The following is a 25,310-nucleotide window of genomic DNA, read 5'->3' as shown; positions in this document are numbered from 1 at the left end:
GCTTTATAGTATAGTATACAATAATATATTTATATTTAAAGTGTAGAATATATAAAATACAGGCGCATTTCAAGTAAAATATAGTATATGTTTTATATGATATAGTATTTCTTTTAAGTTTAAAAATTTTTTGTACCTTCTCAAAGTATGCTTTGAAAATGTGGAATATAAATCGAGAAAAGGTCACTTTACATATGACTCTACCATCATGTGTAATCGGTACTTAAGTTCACTATACTAACTAGTTTATATATTTAGTGTTATTTTTTAAGTTTTACATTCAATGTGTGCTATAAAAATGTAAATTATAAAATGCGAAAATGTTATTTTACATATGACTCTAACATCATGTGTAATCAGGCCTTTAGAAAAATATATAATAGAATAAAACACTACAACAGAGTTGCATTTCAGTGGTTTTCTTCGAAGTAAATGTACCTTCATGGTCGTGCCAGGTGTCTGATATTGGCTTTAAGTCATGGGTAATATGAAATATTTATAATCCTTTTGAAATCATGGCATATGCATGTATGTTTCTATGGCTGTATGTATATATGAAAAACTTAACAGTAACTTAACAAACGTAACTAAAGCTTCAAAGATAGGAACTATTTTCTATGGTAAATTAAATTAAATTATAAATTTGTGTAAATAACAACTACACAATTTAGGTAAAATTTGAACAATCTTAGTTAAGGATTTATGCTCCGATTCCACACTGGTGTATTTTTGGGTTCGAGAGCACTTTACGTATATGTGTGTATATGAAAAGACCAATTTTTATAATGTTTATTTATAAAAGACGTATGACAGATCTCCTGCAGATAGAAGACCGTTGGCAACTCTTCTCTTGACAGACAGTTGACTGATAGATATTGTAGATAAAAGATCTTGAGTAGATCTCTTACAGATCATTAGACCATATTTTTCGAAAATGACGTAGGATACGAAGTTACGATGATCATTGTTTTTTTTTGTGGTCCGAGTTGGATGTCATTGGTTTGGAGAAAGTTTATTTTCTTTAGGATGGAGCTACGTGACATGGCCTTAATGAGCTCAACCTCGCTCCGGTCGAATTCGACAGCACGATGAGCGTTGAGGCTTTGAGAATAGAATACGCTCCATACTACACGTAAGGTCACACCAGTTTAATGAATATTTAGAGAGCTAAAGTAAGCTTTAACCCTCATAAATGTAGCAGCGATTATATAACTTCAAACATAAAGGTTGAAAAAAAAAGATACAGATTTCAAATAGAGTTGAATGGAGCGGGCCCAGTCTGCACCCAATCGGACTGGTTATATATACAGTCGGATCAAATATAGAAGAAGGTACGGGAGCCGATCTATTAGAATGGACCATACCGACAAGTTGAATGGAAGGTGCAGTGTTTCTCAGTTTTCTAGACAGATTAAATAAGATAAGTTCTTATATTTTGTTTACTAAAAATCGATAAACTTATTTTTTCGATTTTTTTTACTGAAAGTGCTTAATTGTCGGATTTTAATGGCCACAAAACAATTACTTTTTTCGTTCGATATGCCAGTGATGTAAATAATGGAATTCCTGAAGAGGTCATCCCAATTAGACAACAAGTTTTTTTGATTTCATATCTTGCGATTTCATTTTTCATTGGATCTCCGTGAAAGCCAGGGCTTACACCAACAGCCCAGTATCGTTTCAAGACCTCAAAGATAGAGGCTATCGAGGACATAGGATAACCACTTTGCGATTTGATTATTGCAATTGTCGTGAAAAAAATGGGTGTCGTGTTATACTCCCCACGGATATAAAGCCGAGAACAATAATGGGGTTTTTAACGGTTTTTTGGTCATACCACTTATAAACCGAATGGGGATGCCAATAAAAAAAAAATAATTTAAAAAGCAATAAGTTCGGCCGGGCCGAACTTTGAATACCCTCCACCATTTGGAACGAATTTAGAAATTTTAAAAAATAAAGTCCTTAAAAATGCTGTTAAAATGTTAAAAATACCGAATATAGCCGTTTTATTGGGGTCTATACGACGTTTACCTACATAGGCCTTGTTTGCCATAAGCCATTACCATATTCAAATTCGAAACTTGAAATAAACGGTGAATAATGTAGCTAAAATCATCAAAATATCGTATATAGGGAGGTACCGTTATATCGGAGCTGTGCGAAGACCTGGACCAGCATAGACAATTTTTTGTCACAGGCTATAGTATCCATTACGAACGTCAAATACGACATCTCAAAAAATTTCGGTGGGTATTGTACCTACCGAATATAGAGAGGTACTGATATATGGGGCCTATACGAAGACCTGTACCTGCATAGACCATTTACTGTCACAAGTAATTTGAAACAATTCCGTTAAATAATGACGCTAAAATCATCAAAATACCGATTTTTGGGAAGTACCGTTATATGGGGGCTAAACGAAGACGCGGACAGACAATTTTCTGTCATAGGCTGTAGTATCCATTACGAATCTCAAATACCAAATTTGAAACAATTTCGATGAATAATGTCGCTAAAATCATCAAAATACCGAATATCGGGAGGTACTTATATATGGGGGGAGGTACTTATACATGGCCCATTTACGAACTTAACCTGCCTACTGGAAAAATAAACACGTGTGCAAAATTTTAGCCTTCTATCTCAATTCGTTCGAAAGATAGCGTGATTACAACAGACAGACGGACAGACAGACAGACGGACGCTGATCAGGAATATATATACTTTGTTGGGTCTGACATGAGTATTTCGAGGAGTTACAAACGGAATGACAAAGTTAATATACCCTCCATAGTATGGTGGAGGGAATAAAAAAATCGGTCATAACTCTCAGAAAGTTGCGGACATAATCGCCATAAAAATGGTTATTATGTCAATAACGATTACGGAATAGGTATTTTAACCTAATTATGGCAAACCAAATTTTTTGGGTTACCGATTATTCGACCCGGAAGTTCGGATACAAAACCCGGGTATCCAAAACTGATATGCTTAAAATGGTTATCATGTTGGAAGTTTATGGAAATACCTATCCTACAAGTGGTCATGTCATGCCTATCCAACAATTGGGTTGTTGGAACTGGTTCCGGAGCAATAAAAAAATTGGTACTTTTTGTACGGAACTTTCTGAAAAACACCGGAAAAGTCGAGAATGGACCTTTTGATGGGGTATTAAGATATATATACTATATTATAGATTACCCTTGTTTTTAATAGCCGGTCCTCGGCCGGGTATTTAGGGGCTTTCATCCAAGTATAGAATAAATTTCTCAGATCTTTTGGCATAAAAATCCTTACACAAGTCAATATTTTAATAAATCTTTCATGGCTTAAAATTTTTTCTAGCTTTTCTGACCACAGACCATCAGCCCTAGTCCTCTTATAGGTCTTCAATTTATAGAAGTTTCGTAACTCTATAGAAATCGTTTATCTTTATAGAGGCGGACCCTTTGATAAGGGGGTTCTATGTTTTTAAAACCCACTAGTTTGAAGAAACTTTTATGGATAAAAAAACCCTAACAGGTGTTCCATATATGTACGAGTTTTTAAATGTCTATTGCAGAGAGAAGAGCTATTGCAGGTCTTCTTCGATTGTCCAGGTCTTCTACAGAGGGAAGGTTTTCAATAGGCCTTTCATTTTTAAATATGATTATTTTAAATAAATATTAGGATGAGATTGGGGTTATGTGAGTGTGGATGACATTTGCTAAATTCATATGTATATATATATATGTATATATGTAATTATTGTATGGTTTATATAGTACTTCCAACAGTTTAGCTAAAAAACATTTTCTATACTTCAACTATTTTGTTCGATAACTTCAATAATAATAATAATATTATTAATAATTATTATTTATGCATAATGGCATGTGAGTGATTTCCCTACTTTTGTTTTCTTATTTTGTTGCTTTTGTTTTTTTTTTCAGTTAATAACATTCAATACTTTTCATTTTTTTTAATAATTTTCAGTTTGCATGTATGTATATATTAATATGTATTTTTCTATGTATATATATATGTGTGTATATAATTGTAACTAATTTTTGTTTTTTTTTTTTTGGTTGTATAATTTTTCTAAAATCTTTTCAATAATTATTTAATTGTTTTGTTTCTTGTTATTCTCTTCGTTTGTTCGTTCATTCATTTTCATTTGTTAAGGTACATTTTATGATATGTTTTGTTTCGTATTTTTTTTCTTTGCTTTTGGTTGGAGGATGGGTTTTTATAGTCGTGAATAATTTCTATGCGATTCGAAGCTGACACGTTTTAGTGTTTAATCCTGCAACAGATCTCTCATAATATCCAAAGAGTCCTGCAGTGATTTGGCATAACGTGAAGCACTGGTATCTTCACAGGCATAAAATGCTGAAACACAAAAGATTATTTGTTCGGGATGTGGATTGTACGAACAGCCATAGCCCTTGGGGGTAACGGGTCCATAGCCCATGAAACTGTCCGTAGTTGAGGCCACCTAAATTTTTCGATTTGAATTTCCATTTAATATTAATTTTTTTTTATTATGAATTAATATAATTTCTGGTACATATATATTTTGGTGCAAGGGTGCTCTGTGCTCGTTGTTTTACCTTATGTAGGTGCATTTTTATTTTGTGCGCTTTTTGGCATGGTGCTTATAGTAAATGTGTAGTGCAATAGAACTGGAAAGTAGTGATTTTTTGTTGTAAAAATTTGTTCAACAACATTTAAACTTTAAATAATAAATAAAAAATATATGAATAAACAAAATTATAATAAACCCTTAACCCTATCCCATTTAAATTAGATTTCTTCCAGGTCGTTTCTTGAAGACCAACAGTATTAATGCCCCTCTAGAAAAATGGTTTCATATTTGAAGACCACACATGTTCTGCAAAGACTTCGGGTCTTCTCCATGAAGACTTCAGGTCTATTCCGTGAAGATTTTAGGTCTTCTTCATTAAGACCTCGTTTTATTCCATTCTAAGACAACATATCTACTCTATAAAGACCTCAGTTATCAATATCAATATCTTCTTTAGGAAGAGGCTGCAGCTCTTCTATAGGAAGAGGCTGTAGCTCTTCTATAGGAAGAGGCTGCAGCTCTTCTATACGAAGGGGCTGCAGCTCTTCTATACGAAAGGGCTGCAGCTCTACTACACGAAGGGGCTGCAGCTCTTCTACACGAAGGGGCTGCAGCTATTCGACACGAAGGGGCTGCAGCTCTTCTACACGAAGGGGCTGCAGCTCTTCTATACGAAGGGGCTGCAGCTCTTCTATACGAAGGGGCTGCAGCTCTTCTATAGGAAGAGGTTGCAGCTCTTCTATAGGAAGAGGTTGCAGCTCTTCTATAGGAAGGCATTAATCTTTTTGTATACAGGTTTTCGGTGTTCTTCATGAAGGTCTTCTCTGCAAAAAACTTCAGGTTTTCCGTGCCTATGAAGACCTCAGATCTTCTCTATTTAGATCTTAGGTCTTCTCAATGGATATCTCTTGTCTTCTCCATAAAGGTCTTAAGTCAACTACGTAAAGGCATCCGGTCTGAAAGTAACTAGGCCTCCAAATGAATACTTTAGGTCTTCTTTAAGAAGTCCTCAGGTCTTCCCAATGAAGACCTTAAGTCTCAGGTTTTCCAAATGAAAACTTCAGCTCTGAACGAAATCAAGTTGTTATTGAAACCTTAAATTTTCGCATTTAGGAGGACCATCGCGGCTCATTTATAAATGTTAGGCCTAGGCATCCAAACGAATTCTTCAGGTCTTCTTTAAGAAGACCTCACGTCTTCCCAATGAAGACCTCAAGTTTTCCCAATGAAGACCTCATGTTATTCCTATGAAGGTCTCAGTTTTTATAGAAACCTTAAATTTTCGCATTTCGGAGGACTCCCCTCGCAGCTCATTTATATATGTTAGGCCTCATCAAAGCTCTCTCACTAAACAGACCTTTATTCAGACCCGGTCTATACAAGACTCTCTTTTCTACTCCTCTATACAAGGATATCGTTTTTTCCCTCCTCTTCTATGATACTTCTTCTCTTCTTCAACCGGATTGTATCAGACTGCCTCCAACTAGAAGTTCTCCCTTCAGAAAACTCCTCATCTCTTCTCTAAAAACTCTTTATCATTGATATAATTAAAGAGTGCATTGTGCCGGTATTATTGTGCAATATTTATAGGATTTTTTAAACAAAAACTAAATAAAAAATATTAAACACTCAAACATTGTCCTGCTTACCTGGCTGGTGGATAACAGGAAGCATTGTGATATGGCATAGGATTCATCTGTAAACAGTTCATGCAATTCACCGGATACCTCACGGCTTGCCTCTCGTAGGCCCAACAGTGGTATGTCCAAACCATGGCCAAGAATATTTTGCACCATAACCTCAGTCTGGCGGGCCACCGCACAACGGAATAGTTCACGCAAATGATCTTTCTGCAAGAGGATGAATTGATAATATTTTGAGTTGTACGAAAGAAATGGAGGGAGGGGGAAACTTACACTGTATATGCTAAATTTCACTTTACGTGGATCTTCCTCCTCTTCGCGATCACTTTCCAATGCGACATTGGCCCCTTCACCTTGGCACATGGCTTTTACCCATTCCAGAGCCTCGGTGCTGGCACTGCGTATACAATCTACACGACCCAAGAGGAATCGTCTGGTTGAGGCGCTCTCATATGTGGCCACCAAATGACCGTACAGTCTATAAATGAGAGAAATAGGTTTATTAGGTTCCAGGTAAAACTCTACCATTTGGGACCCTAGATGATCCACCATATGCCCCTCCGATTTCAACATATCCTACTTACTTATAATAGGCCAATTGCAGCGACAGCTGTATATAAACATCGGGACTAACTTGACAGGCCTTAATGAAATTTTTACCATAGCCCTTGTAGCGGTATACATAAAAGTCCAAATTATCAATGGCCCTGGGAAATAAAAGGAGACAACAATTTAATCAAATTCCCCTATCTCCAAATCCCCCAAACCCTTACTTATCAAAACTAACGGCAGCCTCAGCAAAACGTTTCTGGATCTCCGGAGCAATGTCCCATTCTAAACGCTTGGGTGGTGGCAAATGATGTTGTGGCACACCTTTGTCCTCACTTGGGTTTTCAATGATACCCTTGTAGATTTTCTCCAGCAGCTGGACCACAGCAATACCCTCCGACGTGGAGTGCTCATAGCAGAGACCCCAGGTACCATCGGTGCAAATAATTATTTGCATGGTTTTGTCAAACCAACGATTACCGGAATTGTAATCACTGCCACCGCCATGTAACATCTCGTGGGCCATGTTCGTTTCGTCACGTCCCCCCGCAAAGTGGGTGGATGGTGTGGCTCCACTAAAACCACGGGCATTGAAATTCAACGGCAATGGTTCATCCAAGGCCAACAAAATCAAAGCAGTTTCAATCAAATCAATATTACGCTGATTACGTTCCTCCAGCTGGAGTGTGGCCCGATCGCCAGCCCAACGGGTGCGTGGCTCAGCCGTAAGCAAACCCATTGGCGGTGGTTTCGATGGTAAACACTGGGCATCGCTCAGCACATACAGGATCTGCGAAGCTATTTCACTCTCCGACAATTTGCCACGATCCTCGGCCTTCAGCACAACGCAATACATTTGATTGCGACACGTAATAATCACATGCTGATTATCCGCCTTCCTTTGGGGCAAATATTGCGAATCACGTTCGAGGCCTGGACGACGACACGAGCCCAACAGGCGATAATATTGAGCCATGCAGAGCGGTTGATTCTTCTCACGTGAAGTGGCTCTCTCCTGGGGCAGTTGGCCGCTATCTAACATTTCTTTGTGCACCAAGATGCCATCGATAATGCGGGCCGCAAATCGGGCCACATCATGGACCGTGGCAAAACGTTGAGGTGGAAATACCATACCCGGATTAGAGTTAATGGGCAGGGCCAAACGTACATCCATATACATGTCATTCAGCCAATAGTAGTAAGCCTGAAAAAAACCACAAAACAAAGATGACATTGATGACATTTTGACAATTAGTAAATTGATTTATCAGGTACAAGATCGGGAGAAGAAATTTGACTCCTATCGGACAACTCAGCGCTGTGTTGGAATTTCCGAACAATGTTATTTGTTTCTGTTTGTTTTATGATAAGAGATCAAAGTTCCCAAATTTTATTGAAATCTATTCATGTTTTGTGTGTCGACGGGAATGTAATTATTTTGCAGAGTTTATTGGGGTGGAACGAGGTCTATTTTAAAAAGAAATCTTCAATCGAACATTTCAGAGGTCCTCAATAGATGAAAGAGATTTTGTAACTTTTTCACAGATGGGAGACCGTTGAAAAGACTTTTGTTTGCAGTCGACCAGTGATAGGTCTTTACAAGGAGGAAATTCCAAAGGACATCTAAAATAATAAAACATTTTGACCTTTGCAAGGTCTTTGATTGGAGGAAGATCCTTGGGATAGTATAGAGATAGAGCCTTAAATTAGGAGATCATGTGCATTTCTTTTATGAAAGAGATTTGGAACATCTTCCGTTTGTAGAAGATCTTTGAGGGATCTTATATAGACGAAGGACCTGCAAGAAGTGTTTATTAAAGCAACACAAGGTCACCAATAAAAAAAAAAAAATTATCGAAAGATTCAGAGGTCATCTAAAAGTGGAAGGCCTATTGGAAATCTTTTAGATAGTAGACCCTTAAACAGACTTCTGTGGATAGGCGGCTCTTGATAATAGATAAGACGGACTTTTAATGGGTCTTCTAAAGTTTTACAGCATTTTTGAGGTTTCTACAAATAGGGGACTTCTAGGAGGACTTCTAATGATAGAATACATTGAATAGAAGATCCATCAGAGGTCTGTAAAATACACAAAGCCTTTGAGAGATTTCCTGTAGAAGTCTTTGTGTTTGTCTTTTATGGAAGACATGTGGAACATCTTCTGTACAGAGTTAGATAAAGAAAGTGAAACATTATAATTTTTACATTTTTTTTTAAATATTACTAAATAAAAGCAAAAATGTCGGAAATAGCATCAAATTTTGGAATATTATTTGGATTTGTTCGAATTGGTCACCTTTGGCACAAATTATGGCCTTCAGACGGCCATTGAAACCGTCACACGCTGCCTGAATGTTGCTCTGCGGTATGTTGGCCCATTCCCGGCGAAGCGTTTGCTTGAGGTGATCGACACTTTGGTATTTTTTAGTGTCAACCTTGCTTTCCAAAATACTCCAGACACAATATTAAAACGGATTAGTATTTTGGTGGTCATTGTGCGCTGGAAATGAAGCGAGGAATCTCATTTTGTAACCATTCTTGGGCGGCGCATGCTGAGTGCGATGATGCTGATTCCTGTTGGAATGTCCAAGGTCTGCGGCGAAAATATTTGAGTGACCAAGGCTTAAATATACCCTCCAGATTATTTTCGCGATAATATTCGGCATTTATTCTGATGCCACGGTCGATTAATAAGAGCGGAGAGCGACCATCGGCTGTTATGGCGGCCCACACCATAACCATTGCCGGTTGAGTTGAGTTCTGGTGGAAGGTGCACATTTTCAGCAGACCTTTTTGGCAAGTAAACATGAATATTTTGCTTGTTTACGAACTGCTGGACAACGAATGTTTTCTCATCGGAGAAAACCAAATTCGGTAGTTTACCACTTTCGGCCAAGCGAAGCAACTCTTAAGCTGTGTAAGATCTTGCACTTTTTGGAATTTCAACGGATTTACCCCGAGCTCATTTTTCAATATTTGCCGAATGGAATATTGCGATATGTTCAGCTCACGAGCCACTTTTCGGCCGCTGCGACGCGGGTGTCGATAAAGTCGCTTCTTTGCTTTTCGAACCATTTCTGCTGTTGTTGCCGTTTTCTTCCATCCACTTCCTTGACGTCGGGCCACGCTACCAGTATCACGGTAACGAGCGATGGTGAGTGGCTTAGAAATGACAACAGTCTGAAGTTGATTGCAGTTTTTTCATCTCACCCTGTATATCTTTGGCTAATTTTCCTTTAATGGTGCACCAAATGTGTTACGTCAGTCCGAATAGAATAGAATTTGGCACATATAACAAAATTTAGCCTAGAAAAAAGTTTGTCAAAGTTGGTGGAAATCGGTTCAGATTTAGTAATAGCTCCAATATATATTATCATCCGATTTGTTATTTTTGTCCCCCACAGTCGTAATTTGCACTTCGTAAGAACGATATTCTGGATAATATATCAAATATGTTTATGAAATTCGGTGAAAATCGGCTAAGAAATAGCTACAGGTCCCATTATAAATGTTTCATCCGATTGTGTATTTAAGTCCCTCATGCTCTCCACAACAACGATATTTCACACCAGCTATCAGATACAGCCAAATTTTACAGAGATTACCCTAAACACAGTTACAATTGAATTTGGAGATGGAGGACAATTGAGACGTCTTCTATTGATAGAAGACTCTTTGGTCTTTTTATAAAGGGTGATTTTTTGCGAGCTATAGGAAATTTCCTCGAAAAAACAAGTTAAAAAGTATCAGTCGGTTTTGTCGACAGATGTATATCCTCTGCCAATGGTCGATTATTTAAAAATATTTTGACTTCTACTATGATTATTCAAACCCCAGACTCCAGTAGGTCCTATAGGAGTGTTCCGATATTGTCCATTACGTATTGGGCGTAACTAAATATGATATAAATATTACGACGTGCCAGGTTTGCACTTTATTTGTCTCTTCCTTCATATTATATAAGTTATGTGTACATTTTTTTTAAAAACTACAAATGTGCGTGTGGTACCATATATAGTCGACCTAAGTATTCCATTTCCATACTTCATCTAATACAGATAAGAATATTGGTCAAAGTCAAAGTTACAGGAAATTCGAATATTTTTATCCAATTTTATTCGAAATCATAAACTCCGATAAATTCCATATTCATATCAGGTTTCTGGTTCAGAGGAATATTTAGATATAGGATTTGTGAAGAATCGCTGACTTGTTTCGCAAGTTATGACAGATGAAAGTATTGCGAATTGTGATCCCTTGTGAGTAAGATACCAGATATATATTATCTTTAGAACAGATCTGGTTTTAGCAAAAATGTTTGAATCTATTCAACATCTTGAACCCTATGTGGGTGAGGTACCAGAAGAAGTGGTCGGATCTCTATCATCTTTATAACAGATCTTGTGTTGATAGAAATAATGAGATGTACCAAGTTTGAAGAGGATCGAATGTTAATTTTGCGTTTTTTGAGCTTAATGGGTATTCAAATATTTTACCCTTTTTGGGGAAGGTACCAGAAGGAGTGGACCGATATAGCCATTTTTTACAGCATATCTTGTGTTAGTAGAAGTAATGGGATGTGTGAAATATGAAGAGAACAGGATGATTATTTCGGATTTTATGATCGTTTTGGTTATTCAAAACTATGACCCTTTATGGGGAAGGTACCAGAAGAAATGATCCGATCTCTACCTTCTATATAACAGATCTTGTACTGATGGAAATATTGAGATGTACCAAGTCTGAATGGAATCGGATGTTAATTTCGCATTTTATGAGCTTCATGGATATTCAAATTTCAACCCTTTATGGGGGAGGTACCAGAAGGAGTGAACCGATATATGCCACCTTCACAGCATATCTTGTGTTAGTAGAAATAATGAGATGTGTGAAATTTGAGGAGAACTTGAGGCTTATTTTATGATCGCTTTGGTTATTCAAAACTTTGAACCATTGTGGGGAGGTACCAGAAGAAATGGTCCTCTATCTAACATCTTTATAAAAAATCTTGTGTTAATGGAAATATTAAGATGTAAGAAGTCTTAATGGAATCGGGTGGTAATTTCGCGTAATATGAGCTTCATAGGGATTCAAAATGTTGACCCTTTGTGGGGGAGGTACCTGAAGGAGCGAACCGATATATCCCATCTTCCCAGTAGATGTTATGTGACTGTTATGGGATGTGTCAACTATGAGGATTTTATAATCTTTTTGGTTATTCAAAATTTGACCCTTTGTGGGGGAGGGCCGATATTGCTAATCTCCAAACTCGATCTAAGATTGATAATAATATTACGGGGTACCAAGTTTGGACCAATTCGGATACTCTCTCGAAATTTATCGTGCGCATCAGCCAGCCAGACGGACGGACATCGCTCGATCGACTCCAAGTGTACTGAAACGGATTTGGTCCAAAGAGGCCTGGAGACCAAGCTTGGGGTTAATAAAAATAACGTGATAAGTGTAATTTGAACTGTTACATAACATTTTATGAATGTTATAATTATTCAAAATTTTGACCCTTTGTGAGGGAGATACTTGATGGAGTTGACCGATATTGTCCATTTTCGCACCTGATCTAGCACTTATGGAAATAATAAGATTTACGAAGTTAGAGCCAAATCGAATTATCCTTTTCTTTTTCTGTGCAGTTTTTTTTTTTTTTTTTTTTTTTTTTTTTTTTTTTTTTTTTTTTTTTTGAAAATGTTGACTCTGTGGGAGAGATACCAGAAAGAGTGGAATAATACTTCCCATCTCCGAACTCATAACTCTTTTTCATAACTCCCCTTGAAAGGTCAAGAATTTGAAAAGAATGTCTCTGAAAGAAATGAAATTGAAGTCCGATTTCTCTCAAATTTTATACATTTCAATACTATCAAGTGTGTGTTCACTTGCATGAAGATCCGAGTCAGCGTTCTTATGGTTTTTAGGCAGACGTTTTTACTCCGTGTCGCCTGTACTTATTTCTTTGGTGTGCTAAAAGTAAGCTTTTTTGGCCTTCTACATTTTGTAGAGTTCCAATTTAAAATGTTCAACTCTTCCTTATTGGAAGTCCACAAAAAGTGGCCATTATTTGCCCCAAATTTGCAAAAAAAGACCTTCTATAAAATACCAAACTTATTCGATGTCATTGTGTTGGAAAACCCTAACCTCACCAATTTCAAAATCACATTAACAAATAGACATTTTTCTGGCGATATGACCCAAAATTCATCTCAATATTGAAAAATTGTTAAAATATGTAAGCTGTCAAGTGATAAGAAATCAAACAAAAGACAAATTAATAAAAAAAAAAAAAATAGAAACATTTTATGTGTTATATTATTGTGAAATATACCATTGATATTATCATATTTTTTCATTTCTCTTATCATGGGTCGGTTGCCAGTGAATTCTGAGATTTTTGATATGCCGTTTTTTGTCTTCTTTTATTTTGGGGGGCCATCAAATGATGTTGCCGTGCAAAAGGTATAAATTTAGATACAAATCGGAAGATGGAATCAGTTCAACAAATTCATCAATTTACGACGCATATTAGCAGGATGAAAGGTACGGAAATCGTTACAATTACATAGAGTGAATCAAAAAAAAGTTAAAACTGTGAAAAAATTCAAAATATTTTGAATCAAAAAAAAATTTAAAACTGTGAAAAAATTCAAAATATTTTGAATCAAAAAAAAAGTTAAAACTGTGAAAAAATTCAAAATATTTAAAAAAAAACTGTGCATTTGAACATGACATCCTGATCATGTCCATAATTTTTATTTCCACGATTTTGTGCAAGTGGTTGTAAAATTTATGTTATTTTTGTTATCCCATTTCAGCTTTTGGACTAATCTTGGCCACCCTGGGCTTTGTTGCCTTAGCGCAAGCCACCCATCTCGATTATCCCCTGAAATGTCATTCCCAAGAAATGGGTCTGCGCTGGCCCAACTACAAGGATAAATCTGAATATTTTGTCTGCAATCGCGTGGGTGGTAAACCCGTGGTGATCAGCTGCAATCCTGGCGAAGTATTCACCTTTGTCTTGCAATCTTGTACCAGACCCAATCGTTATATCCCCGCTCCGCCAGTATATCGCCTGCCATTGGCTTCCAAACTGGCTGACAATCAGAAGGAACACACCAGCGAAGGTCATCCACCACTCGAAACCCATGAAAAACCAATGCCCATTGTTCCACCAACATTGGCTGCCGTTGCTGCACCCCAACCTCCCGTTGCCGAACTGGCCAAACCCGTTGAAACGGTAGCCGTGGATACTGTCGCCGCTGAAGCTCAGGCCCACAAAGACAAAGAACATCCCGTCGATGTTCCTTTGCCACCAACACCCAAACCCACACCACCCGTTGTTGTAGCTGAGGACAACAAACATGTTCCACATGGCAAGAAACCTTCGGCCGACAAGAAGAAGCCCAGCGCCAAGAAGAGCAAAAACGAGAAGAAGAAGAAAACTGCCTCCAAGGACAAAAAGGGCGACAAGAAAACTGGCAAGAAGCCCGCCAAGAAAGACGAAAAAACCAAGAAGACCAAAACTGAGTCTAAGAAAAAGGAGAAGACCCCCAAAGCCTAGGGAAATTTAAAGTTGGAATAACAACAAATTCAAAAACTATCCGTTTATTCTAATTCTAATTCGATACCGATATGAATTCTTTGCGAAAGAATAGCTATAGTCCATACGAACATTTTGTAATAAAATGAATACAAGCGGAGATACATAACAGCATAATAAATTTATTTCTAAATAGGTTTTTTTGCGAACAATGTTTCTGGGTTAGGTTGATGGTTGCTTTGGTCACGGTAGCTGGAGTGGGAAGACGAAGGAGTTTGGAGTTATCAAAATAATTTCCAAGTGTTCCATACACATATTAGATTTATGTATCACCAACATATTGCAACTCCTTCTGGTACGTTTTCCCCAAAGAATCAACAATTTTAATTACACTGTGCAACACAAAAAAAATAATTATCGGAAAAATCTATTCCATTATGAAAGTAGAGCTAAACATCGGCGTTTTGTGATCTAAACAGCGCAAAGTAACCTAAATAGAAGGGGCATGTTTAGCACTCCCTTTCACCACCAGATTTTTTTTAAAATTTCAAACTACGATTTTTCGGAATCCTTGCATTTTAGGTATATAGTACTTTCTTAAAAATGTAAGCCCTCAAGCGGGTCACCAAATGAGTCTTTTAGGTACTTTCTTCTAAATATAGTTAAATGATCCCTTTAAACGTGATCGCAACTAGTCAATATATTTTAACCAGAGCTGCAATCCTGTTTAGAACCGAACCGCTATTTCTGTAAAAAACCCCGAAGTGGGAGTCTAACCATTGTAAAACACCCTCCACCATACTATGGAGGGTATTTTAACTTTGTCATTCCGATTGTAACTCTTCGAAATACTCATGTTAGACCGAACAAAGTATATATTCTTGATCAGCGTAAAATTCTAAGTTGATTTAGTGTCTGTCTGTCTGTCTTTTGTAATCACGGTATAATTCGAACGAATTGAGATAGAAGGCTAAAATACTGCACATATATTTATTTTGCCAGTAGGCAGTTGAGTTCGTAAATGGGCCATGTAGATCCACGATTTCATATAGCTCCAATATAACGGTACCTCCCGATATTCGGTATTTTGATGATTTTAGCGACATTATTCACCGGAATTCTTTCAAATTTGGTATTTGAAGTTCGAAATGGGAACTACAGTCTGTGACAGAAAATTGTCTATGCAGGCTCAGGCCTTCATATAGACACCATACATCAGTACCTCCTTATATTCGGTATTTTGACGACATTGTTTGAGATGTCGTATTTGAAGTTTGGATGCTATTGGATGCTACAGCATGTAATTGTCTATGCAGGTCCAGAAAATTGTCTATGCAGGTCCAGATCTTCGTATAGCTCCGATATAACGGTACCTCTATATACAGTATTTTGATGATTTTAGCTACATTATTCACCACTAATTTCAAGTTTCGAATATAAATATGGTAACGGCTTATGACAAACAATGCCTATTTAGGTCTACGTCGTATAGACCCCAATATAACGGCTATATTCGCTATTTTTAAGATCTTAACTGATGAGGATTGGTGACTCTTTCCTAAACCTAGGTATTCCCTGCCTTACCCCCTGGTAAACATTACCATCGTTCTCCACTAATAAACAAACGTTGTTTTTATAAAAACAACAATAAAGGGATAAAGCCTGAACATTTTGCAACAACAAAATACTACGGTATCCCGAACAAACAAGCCACACTGTTCTATTTGAACATAATTTTTAACGGATTTTATTTTTTCAATATTTCCAAATTCAGTCCAAATGATGGAGGGTATTCAAAGTTTGGCCTGCAACAACGCTTTGTACTTTTCGAACAATTATAGTACACATTTCCAAAAATATCCATATCTTAACCACAAACAGTGACCTCAATATTTGAGGGTTCCAGCCCTATCTCTTCACCAAATACCAAATTTAGTACCAATTAGTGCTTTTCGAACAATTATAGTACACATTTCTAAAAGCACCCCAATATCTAAATTTCAGATGCCAACAGTAACATCTTCATCACATTTCAGGGTTTCAGCTCTATTCGTTCACCCAATACCAAATTTAGTACAATTTTGTACAATTATAAAACATATTTTCAAAATTACCTCCATATATCAATTCCTGCTATTAACAGAGACCTTAATATCAAATTTGAGTATTCCAGCCCCATCCCGTAACCCAACACCAAATAGTATCTCTATATCTTCAATCAAGACCAAGCTTAGTACCATTTAGTTATTTTCGTACAAATATAGGTCGCAATTCCAAATCAACGGTAAATCTCATACGCAGATACCATAAGTAATCTATATATCAATTTTCAGAATTGTATTTCTATCCCTTCACCCAATACCAACATTGGTACTATTTATTATTCTTCGTACAATTATAGTACACATATCCAAAACTACCTCAATATCTCAATTCCAGATAGCAACAGAGACCTCAATATCAATTTTGAGAATTCCGGCTTTATCCCTTAGCCCAACACCAAATTTAGTACCATTTAGTAATTTTCGTACAAATATAGGACACATTTCCCAACCACCGCTAAATCTCAAACACATATACCACCTGTAATCTAAATATCAATTTTCAGAATTTTATCTCTATCCTTTTACCCAATATCAAATTAAGTACTATTTAGTACTTCTCGCACAATTATAGTACAAGATTTCGAAAGCATCTCTATATCTCAATTCCAGATAGCAACAGAGACCTCAACATCAATTTTGAGGATTCCGGCTCTATTCCTTAACCCAATACCAAATTTAGTACCATTTAGTACTTTTAGTACAAATGTAGGACACATTTCCAAACCACGGCCAAATTTCAAACATAGACAACATTAGTAATCGAAATACCAATTTTCAAAATTTTATCTCTATCCCTTCACCTAACACCAAATACAGTGCTATTTAGTACTTTTCGTACAATTATAATACACATTTTCGAAAACGCTTTCATATATCCAGGCTACATACGAACAGCGACCCAAATACCAAACCTCAGATTTAAAGCACTATCTGCTCACCCAATACAAAATTGTACCAAATATAGTACCATTTAGTAATTTTTGTGCGCTTATAGTACAAGTTTCCAAAACCACTTCTTTATAACAAACCTACCACCAACGGGAACCTCCAAACAAAATTTCCAAAATTCCAGTTTCATCCACTCATCCTAAACCAATCGGTTCTATATTTAGTAGCATTTAGGACAGTTCGTACACTTGGTACACATTTCCAAAACCACCTACATAAATAACAAACTTACCTTCCAATCTTGATCCTCAAACAAAATTTGAAGTTTTTAGCTCTGTCCGTTCACATAATACCAAATAGTACCATTTCAGAAGTTTAGTACCATTTCAGAACTTTTCGTAATCTTTGGTACATTTATACTGCATTTATTCCAAATTTCAGAATTCTCCCTCATTCCGTTTGTCCAAAACAAATCCTTAAACTTTTAGTACATTTTAGTACACTTCTAGTCCGACAAAATCCAGCCTAGTCACCTATCTATTCTGGGTGTCTATGAGACTAAATTTTAGGTTTTTTTTATGAAATACGATCTTTGGACTTCTGTGAGAGGACATGCTCTTCTATGAGAGGACTTGTGTTTTCTATATTAAGGCCTTTTGGACATCTATGGGAATCAGGAATGTCGGGTGGGGATCCCGGGTCTTCTCCAAAATGGTTGTTTTTCTGACATTGTTTGTACACTTTACATGGGAAATTATGTTTTTGCTCTTTGGGCTATTTGGGCTTTGGCAAATGGTTTCGAAATGCCTTTCTGTGTACGTTCCTGATGGGAATATAAATTTATGTGTGTGTTTTTTGAAAAATGTTTCTAAAGGAAAAGTCAAAAGTCGGGCGGGTTCCGATAGATCATACGACTTGTCAACATTTGGCTTTAGAGCAGTTATAATTTGGTTTCGGAGGAAATTAATATATTGTAGGCATATCCAATTCTGAATCGATTTTCACTAAATTTGACGAAGACATTTTAATCTATTATATCAAAAATATTGTTATGAAGTGCAAGAGAAAAATTATAATAATAAATAGGCATCGGAGCCGAGTTCCACAAAATGTAAACGTACGTCCCGAAATTCACTCCATTTAGGCTGATTTTAGCCATTATTTGCACAATAAACCTGAAATTGAATTAAGGATATTTAGGAGCTATATCCAAATCTTAGCCGATCTCGATAAAATTTGGCAAACGTATTTCCAAACTTCATTGTTGTCGAATGGATATTACGAATTTGAGGGTCCTTAACACCAAATATCTGTATCTGAAAAGATTTTCACCAAATTTGATGAACCTGTTTGTAGGCTGAATTTGGTTAGATGTACCAAAATTCAGGACTTTTAGACAGATATTGACCATTTGGTGTACAATTAACCCGAAATCGGTTGAAGATATATATATGGGAGCTATATAAAAATCTGAACCGATCACAATAAAATTTGGCAGAGGTATTTCCGAGGTATATAAGATGTCTGGTACCAAATATCATTGTTGTGAAGTTCTTATTACGCATGTGAGGGACTTAAACACCATATCGGATGAAACATATATATGGGAGCTATAGCTATATCTCAACCGATTTTAACCAAATTTGATTTATTCGGTTGGATGTGCCAAAATTCAGGTCATTTGGACTTATATTGACCATTTTGTGCACAATTAACCTGAAATCGGTTAGAGACATATGGGAGCTACATCTAAATCTGATCCGATTATCACCAATTTCAATAGGGTTCGTCCTTGGCCCAAACCAATATTGTTTGCAAAATTTGATCTCGACCGGATAATAAATGCGACCTGCATTTTGTTCACATTTTAATCAAATTTTGCATACTTATTTTCAGGCCTAATTTGATTGTGTGTGCAAAATTTCATATTATTCGGGCTGATATTCTATGAAGATCCTCAAAAATAACCAGTAAAGAAAGTCTTTAAGTCGGGCGGGGCCGACTTTATGATACCCTACACCACTTTGCTAATTTAGTAGAGCTCGGCATAACAATTAAAAGTTTTTATGGGAGAATTCAATCATACACGCTATAATTATAATTATAATTTAAAGTTCAAAAGACAAAATATGCCGAAGCATTTGTATCTTTTAAATTCGGACTTGTGTTGCCCATTTGATATATATGGGAGCTATATCCAAATCCGAACCGATCTCGACAACATTTAGCAAAGGTATTTTTGAGCTGTATTTGATATATTTTCCCAAATATTGTTGTTACAGAGTGCATATTACGGCTGCGGAAGACTAAAATAACAATTCAGATGAACAATATATATTACGGAGCTATAGCTATATCTGAACCGATTTTGATCAAATTTGGTATACTTATTTTCAGGCCTAATTTGGATGTGTGTGCAAAATTTCATACTGTTCGGGCTGATATTACACGTTTGGTGCACAATAAAAAGCAAATCGGACGAAGATGTATTTGGGAGCTATATCTAAATTTTTACCGATTATCTCCAATTTCAATAGGGTCCGTCCTTGGACCAAACAAATGGTTTGTGCAAAATTTCATCTATATCGGGTTATAAATGCGAACTGTACTTTGTTCACAAAAATACATGGACAGACGGACGGATGGACAGACGAACGGACATGCATAAATCGACTCAGAATGTGATTCTATGCCGATCATCAAAAGGAACTATGGGTCTATATCGTTTCCTTTTGCATGTTACAAACAAATGCATAAAGACATAATACCCTGACCACCTTGTGGTGTAGGGTATAACTATGGGTCTACCTCGCTTCCTTCTTCCTGTTACAAACAAATTCACAAATAAACAATACCCTTACCACTATGTGGTGTATCCCTATATTTATATACGTTTATCACCCTATATTAATATACGTTAAATATAGGATAATTTTTTGTTCTAATTTGTTTGATTTCTTTTTTTTTTTTTTTTTGAAAAAAATGGCATGTCGTGTAGTAGTATTACACGCCATATCGAAATTACCTACGACATCTGCAAATACTTTACATTTCCGAAGAATTTATTTTAAAAACACTTTCCGTCCGATAAATCATTCATAATTAGAACAAATTGAAGTAATTATTTTTAAGTTCGGTTATGACTCGTCCATTTGTTAAAGATACTTTATCGTAACAAATATTTTCTGTCGCTTTTTAATCTCTACAAATCGAATTTGATAACTGGCTAGTGTGCCTGTTGTCCAATCCAAAAATATTAGACATGATTAGACTGTTGACAGGTATTTGGATAAGACTGGACGACATTGAAATTTGATATTTACGAAATGCAAGTCAATAACTTCAGAAGAGGGCTGTAGTGATGGAGATATATTTGTTGTTTTTGTGGAAAGGTAAGTAGCTCCGGAGGAAATTGTCCGATCTTCATACCAGATCTTGTATTGCTAAAAATAATGAAATGTACAAAATTTGAAGATAATCGGACTCTAATTTCACATTTTATAATAGTTCTAATTATTAAAAATGTTGGCCTTTTGTGGGGAGATACTATCAATTCTTTTTTTTAGCTGGGACCAAAAAAGTAATAAATTTTAAATAAGACATTATTTTTTGGCTTACTGGTAATGCAGAGGGTATATAGTTGTCATTATTAGTATTTAGTTCTTAAAGCAAGACATGTGCTTACCTTCTGTTTATTAGATAATGTTCATAGCCGTTTTGCGGTGTGTAAGGTGTTTTCCATATGGCCATGTGTTCAATTCTGAGGGTCATGTGTTCAATTATGACCGTTATGTGTTCAATTCCAGCAGTGGGCAAAATATAAATCACCTTCAGAAAGAATACTTTTTTATTATTATAAGCTTGATTGGGCCAAATGTTATGTAACACCTCGAAATATTGATCCCCGACATAGGAAACTACACCTCGTCGATCGGAGTCGATCTGAATTTCCTGATTTTAAAGTAGCTCTACATGTCACAATTACAGGGTGAGATGAAAAAACTGCAACCAACTTTAGACTGCTGTCATTTCTAAGCCACTCGTCCGACAGCTGCTAAAAATTATTCCAGTGGCAGTTCATTATATTGCTTAAAAGCGTACAAAAGCGAAAGAAGGTGAGAATTTTCCAGAAAAAAAAAAGTTATTCGTGATGGAATTCAAGCGTGATAGTGTGATTTCTTTATATTTGGCTGGAAAACTACAAATGGCTATCGTTAGAGCACAACTCCCGCATTTAAATGTGAATAAATCTTTTCTGCCTCTTGCCATCGCTCGTTACCGTGATACTGGTTGTTGTTGTAGCTGTAGTACATGCAAGTATTTGCGTTCTGCTAATCTGATTCCAGCTCCAGGTTTAGAAATTCGGCTACTTTAATGGGATGTATCCAGAGATCTTCTGTAGTGAGTTGGGTAGGTTTGGCTGTGCAATTAAAGAGCACATCTTTATCAATTCGTGCCCAATACGAATTTAGACGACTACACCATCCTGAAAGTAATTGCGCCAAAACTACCCTGGTTTATCTAGGAGGCAGCTGATGTTCTTCAGCTGCAATGGATGGGTTGTTGACTCCGAGGACGGCATTCATTTTATAATTGCTAATAGCATCTGCGACTGCATCGATATGAATGCCACTCAGACATGCCTAATAGGCTTTTTGATCTATAGGTTCTCTCTTGTAGCATTGGACCTCCCTCTCTAGATCATGTATGTCCTTCCTGACACGCCTGGGTGGGGGAGATTTATCCACCATATTATGTTTGGGACGATACTGGTAGCGTAGACCGACGTCAAGGAAGTGGACGGAAGAAAACAGCAACAGCAACATCAGCAGAAATGGTTCGAAAAGTCAAGAAGCGACTTGATCGAAACCCGCGTCGCAATGGCCGAAAAATGGCTCGTGAGCTGAACATATAGCAATATTCGATTCGGAAAATATTGAAAAATGAGCTCGGGGTAAAGCCATAGAAATTCCAAGAAGAGCAAGAACTTACACCGCAACAGAAAGAAGATAGACTCAAAGGAGCTAAAATGTTGCTTAGCTTGGCCGAAAGTGGTGAACTGCCGAATTTGGTTTTCTCCGATGAGAAAACATTCGTTGTCCCGTAGTTTGTAAACAAACAAAATGATCGTGCCGTTACTTGCCAAAGAGGTCAGCTGAAAATGTGCACTTCCGGTTGGCCACCAGAACTCAAGCGCCGGCCATGGTGATGTTGTGGGCCGCCATAACAGCCGATGGTCTCTCTCCGCCCGTATAATTCGAGCGTGGCATCCGAATAAATACCGAATATTATAGCGAAAATATCCTAGAGGATGTATTAAAGCCTTGGACACGCAGACATTTTGCCCGCAGACCTTGGACATTCCAACAGGACCCAGCACCCAGCACATCGCACTCAGCATGCGCCACCCAAAAATGGTTACAAAATGAGGTTCCTCGCTTCATTTCCAGCGCACAATGGCCACCAAAATCTCCGGATACCATTCCGTTGGACTATTGTGTCTGGAGTATTTTGGAAAGCAAGATTGGCACTAAAAAATACCAAGTGTCGATCACCTCAAGCAAGCGCTTCGCCGGGAATGGGCCAAAATACAACAGAGAAACATTTGGGTAGCGTGTGAGGGTTTCATTGCCCGTTTGAAGGGCATAATTCGTGCCAAAGGTGACCAATTCGAATAAATCTAAACTTATTCTAAATGTTGATGCTATTTCCGACATTTTTTTTGCTTTCATTCAATAAAATTTCAAAAAAAAAAAAAAAAAAAAATAAAATTGAAAATTTTGGCATTTGACTTTGTTGCAGTTTTTTATCTCACCCTGTATTTTTTACAAAATGTGCATTGTGATAAAATTGAATTTAAAAGTGTACTTATTTCTTGACTTTAGTTGCCAAACAATAATTATTTTTGCGTGTGTCTTGTCCTTGGCTGGATTAATGGATTAGTAGGCTGTTTTGTAATTAATTGCGACTGCCAAACACTGGTAAGGAAACTCATTATTTGGTAATGCATTACTCTCCTGCGATCAGGTATAATTTACAACCCTAAAATGAAAATTACTAATCGCATTCCGATCATATTAATTACCAACTATTTCATGTACTACCCTAATTTATGGCCCAAGTACTTTGAAGTATTCATTTTAGAAAACAATAACAAGTACGCAAAGGCTACAGTCGAGTGGGGCCGACCGTTGAATACCCTAAAACACTATAATAAACCATACAGTTTATATAGGCGAGATAATCGAAAGAACTCCACAAGATATTGTACACATAATAAAAGAAAACCATCATGTTTCGTTCTCTAATTTTCGGATAATAGCAACTTAAACGAATTTGCTCATTTCCAATTTATTGGTAGATGTCGTATTTAGTCTACAAAAGTTGGCAAACTATTGCACACATTGAATATTTTTGGATGGCCATCCGAAACTGCTTGGCCTTTGCAATGTGCGGTAACCCCCATTCAAATGTGCGTGAGGATCGGGCGATAATTACGACCTGCTGGCAATTTGGCAGTTTTTTGGTCCATTTCAACCCCTAAATATATAGCGATCATCTCCAAAAAGAGTAGGCTTCTATTCTGACCCTCATCTTATCCCCATGCAAAATTTCGTAAGGATCGGGCCATAAATGCGATCTGTATATGATATCCTGATATCCTAACTACTTAGTTTTGTTAGCTGTAGAAATATTACCAAATATTTAATTCAAAATGAAAATATGCCAAAAATATGACAAAATTGAAAAAATATAAGAAAATTTTACAAAATCAATATTTTCATCTTTAGAGAGATATTTTTATGCGATTTTTTCAGACGTTTTTTCTTTCCTGCCAAGAGGCCATTCTGAATTAATGAGAACTGTCGAAATCAGTTCAGCCGTTCTCGACATATAAGAGATTTTTCAAGCATATCTTCTTTGATAAACATATATGTCGCACATATTTTGCTATATATCCGATTTGATGGATGTTAACATTAATGTAAAGATCAGAAGTAACCTTGTCATGGCTTTGTGATTTCGCCGGAATTTAAAATATTCACGGTTTAATGAAAAATTTTGAATTTTTTCAGCACAAAAGATATGGTCTATTTTACCCGCTAAATATTATCCGATGACCACCCAAATTGGTAGGCCTCTTCCCCGCCCTAAACTCTAGCTACATGCGAAATTCGGCGTCGATTGGTCTATAATTGCGACCTGTATAGCTACTGCAAAATCCGAAATTTTTTCAGTGTTTGGTCCATTTCAACCCCTAAACATTTGGCGATCATCTCCAAAAGAAATAGGGTTCTATTCTGACCCCAGACCCACCTCTATTCTAAATTTCGTGAAGATCGGGCCATAATTGCGACCTGTAGAGTGATTACAAATTAACATGGACAGACGGACAGACGGACAGACGGACGGACGGACATACATAGCTAGATCGACTCAGCTCGGCGAGCTAGGAAGATCCATATATACTTTCCTATATGGGAAACCAATATTTCGAGGTGTTACATAAATTCTGGCCCAATCAAACTTATAATACCCCCAACACATAGTGTTGTAGGGTATAAAAATAGATTATTTTATTTTATGACGAAATATGTATTCCAGAAATACAGGTTTAATCAATGAGATTAAAAAAAATCAAATGATTTGTTTATTTAATGTCACGATTATGGTGTTATTTTTTTCATTGCGAACTTTTGGTTCACCAAGCCAAATACTTGGGCCATTTAATGTAGAAGAATATTGTTTTTATCCGATTATTTCAACTCTAGAAAATCGGGGGAAAATGACTAATTGATATTATTATTACCCTGCACGGCAAATGTTAATTTTTCCATAATTACAGGAAAATTTCAGCCTCATAGAGCTAAACTTTTGGCGCTTGTTAAAAGAACTAAGTTAGGGAAGTAGGGTTGATATAAGAAGGTGCGAGTTCGTATTTAAATGGAACACAACTTTATAAAGCTGGGTTTTGGCTGGAAAATGAGATCACTACTGATGGA

General features: G+C 36.7%; 2 protein-coding genes across 3 annotated transcripts in view; one reads left to right on the top strand and one right to left on the bottom strand.

The window, feature by feature from the left end:
* The window catches only part of LOC101889931 (choline O-acetyltransferase), a 180,568-nt gene that overhangs the window by 25,986 nt on the left and 129,272 nt on the right, over positions 1–25,310 (bottom strand). Inside the window, exons 4-8 of one of the 2 annotated variants that reach the window (XM_059121020.1) lie at positions 6,990–7,969; positions 6,801–6,923; positions 6,490–6,694; positions 6,223–6,423; positions 3,548–4,483 (exon numbers count right to left, since the gene is read on the bottom strand). In XM_059121020.1, coding sequence (XP_058977003.1) covers positions 4,286–4,483; positions 6,223–6,423; positions 6,490–6,694; positions 6,801–6,923; positions 6,990–7,969 — 1,707 coding nt within the window. In that variant the 3' untranslated portion in view covers positions 3,548–4,285. Of the gene's footprint in view, positions 1–3,547; positions 4,484–6,222; positions 6,424–6,489; positions 6,695–6,800; positions 6,924–6,989; positions 7,970–25,310 lie in introns of those variants that run through there. The other variant, XM_020037437.2, reaches the window with a different exon arrangement.
* On the top strand, positions 13,190–14,509 carry LOC105261455 (translation initiation factor IF-2). The gene is made up of 2 exons (XM_011295013.3): positions 13,190–13,314; positions 13,590–14,509. Exons 1-2 carry the CDS (start codon positions 13,260–13,262, stop codon positions 14,333–14,335), a joined length of 801 nt encoding a protein of 266 aa, XP_011293315.1. The 5' UTR covers positions 13,190–13,259; the 3' UTR covers positions 14,336–14,509.

Source organism: Musca domestica, unplaced genomic scaffold (genome assembly GCF_030504385.1).
Source record: "Musca domestica strain aabys unplaced genomic scaffold, Musca_domestica.polishedcontigs.V.1.1 1, whole genome shotgun sequence".
NCBI classification, from domain to species: domain Eukaryota; kingdom Metazoa; phylum Arthropoda; class Insecta; order Diptera; family Muscidae; genus Musca; species Musca domestica.
Note: the sequence above shows the minus strand (reverse complement) of the source record. Positions and strands in the feature narration are given on the sequence as shown.